Genomic DNA, 10,011 nt, shown 5'->3' on the forward strand with positions numbered 1-10,011 from the left:
GACTGAACAATCAACTATCTTCAAACCACGAACCCAAAGCATCTTTCTATTTTTCTTGGCTCTGATTGATTGTTTTCATTCAGCCCCAGTAGACTCTTGTAAATGCCAAGATTCCCTCACTGATTGTCTGTCTCATGTATTACTGTCAGGATATATGCAAATATGACAAAATGTTTTATAGAAGTTACTTACTGCAGCTTTAAGAGTCACAACCCCCCAGGATAATCAAGTTGGTGATCACAACCCTGCCTCTCCATGTGTAATATTTTCAGAGATGGTGTAACCACAACATCCCTGGTTCTATTCTGGTCACATGTCCTACTCCCTCTCTCTCCCCATGTTTCCTGGCTTAATCTGTACTGTCACAATCCAATGAGTGCAAAATGCGGGAAAGTTGCATTATGTTGTAAGCATAGTTTTTGGTCTCATTTATTGGTTGTCTGAGAGAGGTAGTTTCCTGCTGTCCCAGCTGACAACCCTGCTTCAATTGCCAGCACTGTTTTCTGCAGATGTTACGTTGATATCAGCAGATTATGTCAGCAGATTGTGTAAATTGTGGTTGTCTGCCAGAAGCTGTCATACATTGACTGTTTATCCAGTCTGAAGCACTTATTTTACCATCACTTGTTATTAGATCTTGGTGGCTTTTTAAAAGCTCTAGATTGAACCGGATGAGGATTTTTTAGTCTTCGGACGTCTGGTATTTAAAGTATCAGAGACAAGTTAGCTTAACCGTTGCAGGCAGCTCGGCTCGCAGCCCCTTTTGGGACGTTCCCCAGCATCTTGTAGGCCCTCATGAATGTACAATACACTATTTGCATTTCATACAGAGGCAAGAGAGGACAAAAATGAAAGCAAACAAAGTGTATCAGATATAAACCTTCCAATTTACAAGCCTTGTCGTGTGGATGTTGTGGAACCTGGTTAGTGCTTTGTGAGTTTTGGGAAGGTAGTGAAGAAGTTGGTGTCGAGCCCTGTACTATAATTCTCATGCATCCTGCTGTAAACACATGCCTGAATTTACTATAGAACACAATAAAATGTTTTGTTTTGATATTGGCATTATATATCGGCCAGCAGGTGGAAAAAACTATCGACCACTGCTGAGAATGGACTTTACAGTGAAGTAGAAGACATCTTGTGTCCAGCAGGCACCATTTGTTGTTCTAAGGCACTGATTTAAGGGTTGGACAATATAACAGAAACACTTTATAATACTTTATTGTCTTGCCTTTGAGATTCTTTGTTTTTGTCAAGACCTGGTTCAGCTCAAATTATGATCGTTAAAGCTTGTTAAAGCAGACATAGATGTCAGACATGGTGAAAGTCTGCCTGTACCTGATGCTGATGACGACTGACTGATGCATCAGCAGAAGGACAGTTTTACAAATTACAAAAACTGGAACAGGAATAGTCAGACAAACACACTCATGGTAATTTACTGTATATCCTTTGTCTTGTCCTGAAAGCAGCCACTGACAGAGACGTCCTCTTTGTCTCCTGCAGGCTGCAGCAGGGAAACTCTCAGTGGACAGGTTGCTGCAGATGTCCGGCTCTGAGCTGCAGGACACCATGAGACGCTTGGGCTCCAACTCAGAGGATCGTTCTCGCCTCACTGCCGCCCTCTCCTGTCTGAAGAGCGCCAATGAAACAGGTGAACCTGGGAACACCGGCTGTCCTGCATATTGTGAAGGGTTGATTTATCCATTCTGTTTAATCGTAATATTAATTATGTGATATATTTAACAGCCATATTTTAAGTTTTATATATTCCATGTTAAAAAGGGCTATTTTTTGTTTGTTTTTTTTATTTTATTTTTTTTTATTTAAAAACAGAAGACTCAAAGCAGGATTCCCAAACCAGCACAGTAGCTGTCCAGCCCCATCCTTCAAAGTTCATTCTTGACCTTTTAAATAATAGTTTGGCAAAACAATCCCAACTCAATACATAAAATAAAGGTAAACTCAGTGGTGGATTAAATTATTCAGATCTTTTACTTAAGTAAAAGTTGCAATGCACCTTTTTAAATACTGCTACAAGTAAATGTTTTGCATTCAATATATTAGTTAAGTAAATAATAAATGTTATTATATTCTATTATTAAGGGTGTAATAAAATAGGTACAAGTAAGATATTAACAGGGACTGTGATAATTACAAATCCAGATCCCACTGGTCTGATTGCATAAAAAACTAGGCTGGCGTGTTGTTTGACAATTTTCCTAAAATTTGATTATTATTATTATTATTATTATTATTATTATTATTATTATTATTGATGTAGTAACATTTTAATATTGTGGCTGGCGCAAGTACCTAATAAATGTAGTGGAGTAAAAAGTACAATATTTTTCTCTCAAATGTAGTGGCGTAAGTGTAAAGTAGGAAGATTAAAACACTCAAGTACAAGTACCACAGAAGAATTGGTCTGTAATAAATGTACTGCTGAGTAAACCCCTGAAGTGTGATGAATGATTGGGTTGAAACTTCTGGAAAAGAACTAGTAAGTGGGTTGTTTTTGTTTTGTTTTGTTTTTTTGTTGTTAAACTGTTTTCAGGATCAAGAATAACATTTCATGCTAAACCTTTTATTATTTTATTATTGTGATCACAACACTTCCTAAATAAAGTTGTGTTAAATCAAATGATCACAAACTAGCTGACACAGAACCTGAGGGCAGGTAGCATGTGGTGGGCTTAACAGAGACCTGGGTATGGGGAAAAACACAATCAAAGGTCTCTTTTATTGGAAAGTACCAGTGTGGATACTCATTTGTGATCTCTACTCTTTGACCCAAGGAGGTGACCCAAGGCCTGACTTAGGCTCCTGCAGCTCCGAGCCCCAACAGGACAGTGATGCCTTCTCTCCCATCAGCCCCCTCTCCAGCCCTCCCACTCGTCTGCAGGCTACCAGTGCTCATGGCCGCTCCATCTCCATATCAGTGGTGCCTTGTTCAAACGACCAGAGACCTTACATTTCAGCTGAGGAAATGGCCGATGCCTTCGCCCTGGAGCCGAGCTCCCCCCCGGCCAGCCGAGCCTTAAAGACGCGCACCAAGCCCTCCCACACGCCACCGCCGCCTTCCCGCAAACTGCTGCAGCTCCTCCCCAACATGACGAGAAGCAAGAGTCATGAGTCACAACTGGCCAACCGCATCGAGGAGCCTGTGTCAAACAAGTGGGTTTTTAAGTGAATACAGCACTCAGGGTCTTAATGGTGAAGATTCTTCTGTTTTTTTACTTTCTAGAAGATACATTTTCTGTAAAATCCCCTAGTTAATATAAAAGTTCGGATTTCAACTCATGGCCTATTCTGTAGTCCCACCGTCAGGACAAATGTTAGCCCCACAACTGGTAAAAGTTTGAAGTTTATTAATTAACATAATGACTTAAGTCCAATATGTAAATGTACCAGATTTAGCCATACAGGCTAATTTATATCTGCAGTCCCTGGCAGATTGATGGCAAATCTGAAAACACATAAGCACAGACAATAGTAACACAAAGGCCAAACTGATAAAGTTTACCTGCTACCAATGACAGAACAGTTGTTTTTTCAGCATTTAGCGCTGTGCAGCTGAATTGTCACAGTATCACAGGATGAAGTGGGCTGCTGTGTGGGGGAACTTGCAGCAGCTTTTAGCTACTGTCTGTCCTTGCAGGGCCTGCAAGAAGAACAGAGCATTGGCTGCTATTCATATTAACGGCGGTGGGAACCCTCCCGAGGACTCAGCACTGCGTTCCCCGCTGCTGTCTGCCCGAACGCCAGGTCCTGTCCCAGCCTCAGCCCCATACATGATGCCTGCCAACCCCACGCTGCTGGACGGTGAGTTCCCATACCAGATACAGGCCTGGATTTCTGCTCCAGTTGTCCCGCAGTGCTTCTGTTCTTCTGTTTTCATCCATTGTCTCTTTTGTGTTTTTCACAGATGTGACCATGCACAGGAGCTCCCCTCAGACACTGAGGAGAGATATCGGCCTGGCTGTAACACACAGGTCAGTTACCACCACCCCTCATTAACCTCTTACATAAGATAGTTCTATACATTATTGCTGTGGGCACTGTGGTTGATGTGTCACATTATTTTTAGTGAGTGTGGGCTGTGTGTAAAGGGTTACATTTGAATTGACGCAGTGGTCCCACATTTTTTCCTTTTCGTTTCAGTGAATATGACGACAAGTTATTTTTATAAAAGTTACCTACCTACCTACTGCAGCTTTAATACTTTTTTACACAGGTTTAAAATAGTAGTTGATGTGACTGGCTGAACGTACAAGAACTAACACAGTTTTTACAAACGGACATGTCCACATACTGTTATGGAATTTTCTGGCTGATTGACATTCGACTATCATTGCTGTGGTTTCCTGTGAACTCCTGTGAGAGTGTTACTGGGGCGTATAGTATGACTCTGAGTGTTGATTCAAATTCACACTGAGACACTGTGACCTTCACACAACATGTCATTAAGAAAACTACAGTATTTGCCAGAGCTGCAGGACTGCAACACTGTCCAACAGGTTGTTAGATTCAGTGTGGAGAGTTAAACCTGATTTCATTGATTATTATCACTATTTAACCCAATCAGAACCCATGTGTTCCAAACACAAACAAATATTGTAATGGTGGATTTCTACTCTAAATGCACTCATAAATCATTAGCAATAAAAAATGATCATAATACCTCATGTATTTTTTTTTTTTTCCATTCCAATGGACGAAGAATGCGAGAACTAACCTAATAGTGTACATTAGTTTATTAATTTTTCATGAATGGTTAACTTATATCAAAGAGAAATGTGATGCTTATATGTCACTTAGCCAGCAGTTGTTCTTTCAGGGAGAAGATTGAGAACCACTGATGTAAAGTTAGTTACTTCAGGTGTTTTAGGTGAATTTACTCTCCCTCAGATTTCTGCTCTTGCTTACTGCTAAACTTCAATTCTCAGGCTTATCAATCCGAATAACAGGTCAGAAAATGGTGTCATTATAATTAAGAAATGTTCTTCTCTTTCATTTGCTGTCCTTTTGCAGGTTTTCAACCAAGTCCTGGCTCTCCCAGACGTGCCAAGTGTGTCACAAGAGCATGATGTTTGGTGTCAAGTGCAAACACTGCAAGTAAGAGAATGTGAATTTAACCTCCTTGTTTGATTACACTTGTTATCATTAGGGTTCCTCACATCCATCTGTTCACAGGTTAAAGTGCCACAACAAGTGTACCAAAGATGCTCCCTCATGTCGGATATCATTTCTCACATGTAAGTTCTTTTTGTTTTCATTCTCCTATCAAATTGAACTGTCAGGGAAATACCTGAACATTTTCCTAATGCTCCAGTGAGGTTTAGGATCTGTATGTCATCATTTGGGTGATTTATGTGAGTCCAACTGAAAGAATTTCCACTGACAGAGAAAGCACAGACATTTGGGTTGATCACAGTGTGAGTGACATTTAAAAAATGGAATGTGGTTAACATATATTTAATGGATATTTCATATTATATACCTAATAAACTGTACAATGAACCCAAACAGTGAACTCACTCAACTGCAGGAAGTTTGTGTAAAATTAATAATTTTGGATGAATTTTGTGCAGATTATTTCCTGTGAATATTAATCAGAGATGAGTTTTAGGAACTTTACTAAACTTTTTTTTTTATTGTTGGAGCTAATACCAGCTCAGAGCAGATCGTGTACTTTTGGTGATTTGCAGTAAAAAGATGGGTTGCGCGAATTACACAACAAACAATTCTGTAGCTGTTCTATAAACAGTTTTCTAATAAATATAGCAACTTCTGATCAACCCATATCAATTTAAGGCTTAAATGAACTACTTCCAGTTGGTCCCGAACCACTTCAGGTTTAAGCACCACCCATGCGCTATACAAGTACAGGTCCATTTACCATTTACCATTTACCATTTAAGCCCCACCCATTCAGAGTACAGTTAGGAATACAGATACTTGACCCATATCAATTTCATGTAGGACTGCACAATTAATGAAAATATTATGGAACTTGCAATATAGCAATATTAATATAAGTGCAATATCCAAATTGAAGAAGCTGCCATTGTTTGATAAAGGTAAAATGTGTGCCATTCAAACAGCATTGTAGTAAAGTTCTGTAGTGTTGTTGTCGAAAACATGTTTGGTTAGTACAGACCCAAAAAAATGTCATGATTATAATTCTTTATAAGTCTTTTTTAGTGAAAATTATATTTGTGATGCAAAAATGATTTTCCTACAAATTGTGAGTAATATTGCAATATCTTATGATGTTTTTTATATTGTGCAGACCTAATTTCAGGCTTACATGGAAAAACATCTGGTTACTCCATACTTCCAGTTTAAGCCCCACACATTCAAAGTACATATGCAAATACAGATGATATAGTTGGTCCAACAGATACAGATAACAGAAAGTATTCGTCCTGGTCATACTTCAGCTCTTTGTAGCCTCATATTAGCTTTATATACACTTTGGAATGCATCACTGACATTGGAAGCAAGTCAGAAAGGTATCTTTTAATGTCTGGTATGAACAGGAGGAATGATACAAGCAAAAGCTGTTTCAGCCTACAAACAGGAAACCTGCCTAGTGTTTTAAGACAAATTTGAAAAGCATGTCCTATAATTAAGGAACAATATTCAGTGTGATGTAAAAATGATGTAATCTGACTTGTAGTGCCAAGGATGCGCAGGGCAGAATCAGTGCCGTCGGATATCAATAACCGGATTGATCACACAGCAGAGATCCCACTGCAGTTCGGCACTTTACCAAAGGCAATAACCAAAAGGGTAAGTACTGGTTTCTTTACTTACAATGTGTTTGGAAGTCTGTTTTGCTCTACTGTAGGTGTTTTTATTCTTGAGATAAAGATTAGAAATGGAGAACAGTGTTGAGGTCAGTGTACAGGAAATAAATGGTGTTAATGCAATTGTGTGTGTGTGTGTGTGTGTGTGAGCAGGAGCCTCCCCCCAGTTTAAACCAGATGGACTCCAGCAGTAATCCGTCATCAGCCACCTCATCCACACCTTCCTCCCCAGCACATTTCCAGCAGAGTAACCCCCCAAGTGTCAGTGCCACCCCCCCACCTAACCCATCACCACAGGGATCCCGGGACAACCGCTTCCACTTTCCAGGTCAATTGATATCTCTCTCACACACACACATACATGTACACAAAGTAAGCACGGTCCGTTCAAGACAGCAGTGTGTCTGAGCTGAGGCAACCAACAGAAGATATATTGCTGAAACATTGTATTGGGTTGTACTGTGAATATTTACTACTCTCATGAATATGTAAATAAGTTGGTTTAACAGCAGCACAAACTTCACCTTCCAAAACAACCATAAAGTTGCAATCGGCAAACATTCTAACCCTCAAAAAAGTAGGATTCATTTTTTACACTGACTTTTATTTACATTTTTGCATGAAAATGGTCAAACTGTTGCTTGTCAGAAATGAACACATTTATATAAAAGTTTTTGAAAACTAGAGGAGGTGCAAGGACTGTTGTCAAAGCCTTATGTTCATATTTGGTATCTTTAAAATGTACTATTTCTAGGCAGAAAAACTTAAAAAGATTCAGTGTAATACTTATACTTTTACTTACGTTCACCAGGATCAATCTTAATTAATCTTAACACTGACTAAAATACATACAATACAAAAAAGGCATAACTTTTTACTCTAGAATGGTCTTGGTCTCTATAGCTAATTTCCTTGTTCATGACAGCTGTACAGGGGTGGATTTTTATATAACTCACCTGTTTAAATTATATTAAGGCCTAAAGTTATTTTTTTAAAACAACTGAAGATAGATTATGGTGATAAAGCCATTTTTCACCTGTTCTTAAGTCATAAGAGGAAACAATTTCAGACTTAGAAAATGGACCACCAGAAATTATTTTTCTCATTTGCCTTTCAGAGCTACCATAGATTTCATAATGTAACATGTATTTGTGTAGTATTTTTGAATGATGGGAGTTACTCTTGTAGTAGTGCAGTGTTCTGAAGTTGTGTTTTCCAACAGATGTTTCCGCTTCTGCTCATGTTCAACATTCTGGCAGTTGCTACGATCCTGGGTAAGAGACAACAACATGGGTACCTCTCATAAAAGTCAGTTGATGAGTAACAAGAAATGTCAGCACAGACATAATTGAGGTCATTTAGAAACTGTCTCTCCATTACATTGTCTGTCCAGAGCACTAACAAGTTTAATTTTATACTTTTATCTTTGTCACGATTCTAAAATACAAATTTAAAGGATCCTTATCATTATCATCATGTTTGTTCATGTTATGTAAAGAAAAACTAATATTGGCCAATATATACTTTATAAATCTTAAATATCAATATCAAGATACCAGTATTGGTCAGCCTTTAATGTATGTAGCATACACGATCCATAGATGATAATATATAAATAAACTCTCACACATATATATGTGTATCGTCCTCAAGAATCCTGTACAGTATTAGTCAATCTAGTCTATATGAGCTTATTAACCCTGTCATTTTGCTAATTCATGTGGCTTTTCTCTCAGAGTGTCACAGGTGGCTGCCACTGAGGCACAGCTGACAGCAGTGGAGCAAAGAGGGGTGAGTACTGGCAAGTACTGAAAGAAGAAGTGAAAACTGGTTTATGTGCTTTTTTTTTTGTCATGGGATGCTCATATTCAGTTCCATTTATAGGGTCTGTGTGCTTAAGTACACTGTAGTGTTTGTTTTTTTCTATCTCTGACATATTTATCATCAGGGAAGTTGGAAGTCCCAGTGGTAGAAAACAACTGTACTTTAGACAGCAAGAATGATCTGATTGATCCCCTGTTGCCATGAAATAATGAAATACACTGTATTAAAAGTTAAATTAAATAAAGAATACAACATACAAATGATGGTAGTGGACTCAATTCTAGTCCACTTGCAAATTAGTCTGGAACCTCTCAGTTAATTTCTGATTTGCAAGGAGCATGATCCACGGACTGCCTCTGGATGCAATTGGATAGACCTACAACCAATCAGAGCAAGGAAACGTGTGATGTAACAAGTTGGGGCTGTTTTGATCTGTTTTCAAGTAGGAAAAAAATGGTGACCTGGTCACAAATGTTCTCAAATTACATTTAAACAGTACACTAAAAACTGTTTCTGAAAACATTTGAATTGAGAAATATGCAATTCAGTAAAAGAATCTTAATTTATATTTCGTTTCGTGGGCCTGTGTGTTGCCCTGGACTGACCTGCCGACTTGTGTAACTTTTCACATCTGGACCAGTGACGCTCCTCTGCCAATCATCTTGCCCCAAAAGTAAACCCTCCCATGTTAAATAAACGGTTCTGATTGGCCCGGATTGGCTGGAATTCAGTTTGAGTGGAAGGGTGGTTAGACACAACTGCCAGAGCAAATGAAACATGAGCTTGGCAGATTTGTCTGGTTCCCAGGATCAGATCAGAATTCTGGATTGTACATCTACAAAGACCCATGATAGTCCTTACACTGTGCCCTATGAACCCACGTTGCTAAATATGTACCACTGGATGAACTGAATAATGCATTTAGTTTTCTCATGTTCACATTGTTCTCACATTGTCGTCTTTGTAAAGTTATTTAGTTTCATTCAGTAATTAATTAAACACTGGATGTCTGTGCTCACTTATTCTGTCCTTTGTTTCTGGAGGACGAGGCAGAGGAAGACTACCCAGCTGAGGAGGAGGAGGCAGCTGACCTGCACGGCAGAGAAAAGAGTACAGAGGAGTGCGACCAGGATGGGCTGGAAGACCTGCCTCCTTCCTCAATATGTCGTCGGGGGGCCGTTGGCCGCTGTAGGGGCCCCATCTCCCGTATGGCCAGCCAGACCAGCGTTTACCTGCAGGAGTGGGACATTCCGTATGAGCAGCTGCAGCTGGGAGAGCTCATCGGCAAGGTGAGGACAGAGATGCAACACAGTTGGCGAGCAAAATATAAAACAAGTCGATTCGACATGTCAGAATCAGAATCAGATTTATT

The 10,011-nt window shown here is 39.3% G+C and overlaps 1 protein-coding gene across 1 annotated transcript in view; it reads left to right on the forward strand.

Annotated features, from left to right (window-relative positions):
• Positions 1-10,011, forward strand: part of LOC118341488 (kinase suppressor of Ras 1-like) — a gene marked incomplete in the record, with an annotated part of 18,474 nt that overhangs the window by 6,642 nt on the left and 1,821 nt on the right. Inside the window, 11 exon segments of the mRNA XM_035679751.1 lie at positions 1,507-1,654; positions 2,799-3,177; positions 3,662-3,825; positions 3,929-3,995; positions 5,035-5,118; positions 5,197-5,258; positions 6,686-6,798; positions 6,969-7,143; positions 8,038-8,089; positions 8,552-8,606; positions 9,683-9,928. Coding sequence (XP_035535644.1) covers positions 1,507-1,654; positions 2,799-3,177; positions 3,662-3,825; positions 3,929-3,995; positions 5,035-5,118; positions 5,197-5,258; positions 6,686-6,798; positions 6,969-7,143; positions 8,038-8,089; positions 8,552-8,606; positions 9,683-9,928 — 1,545 coding nt within the window.

This window comes from Morone saxatilis, unplaced genomic scaffold (genome assembly GCF_004916995.1).
Source record: "Morone saxatilis isolate NCDOM2014 unplaced genomic scaffold, NCSU_SB_2.0 Contig8, whole genome shotgun sequence".
Taxonomy (NCBI): domain Eukaryota; kingdom Metazoa; phylum Chordata; class Actinopteri; family Moronidae; genus Morone; species Morone saxatilis.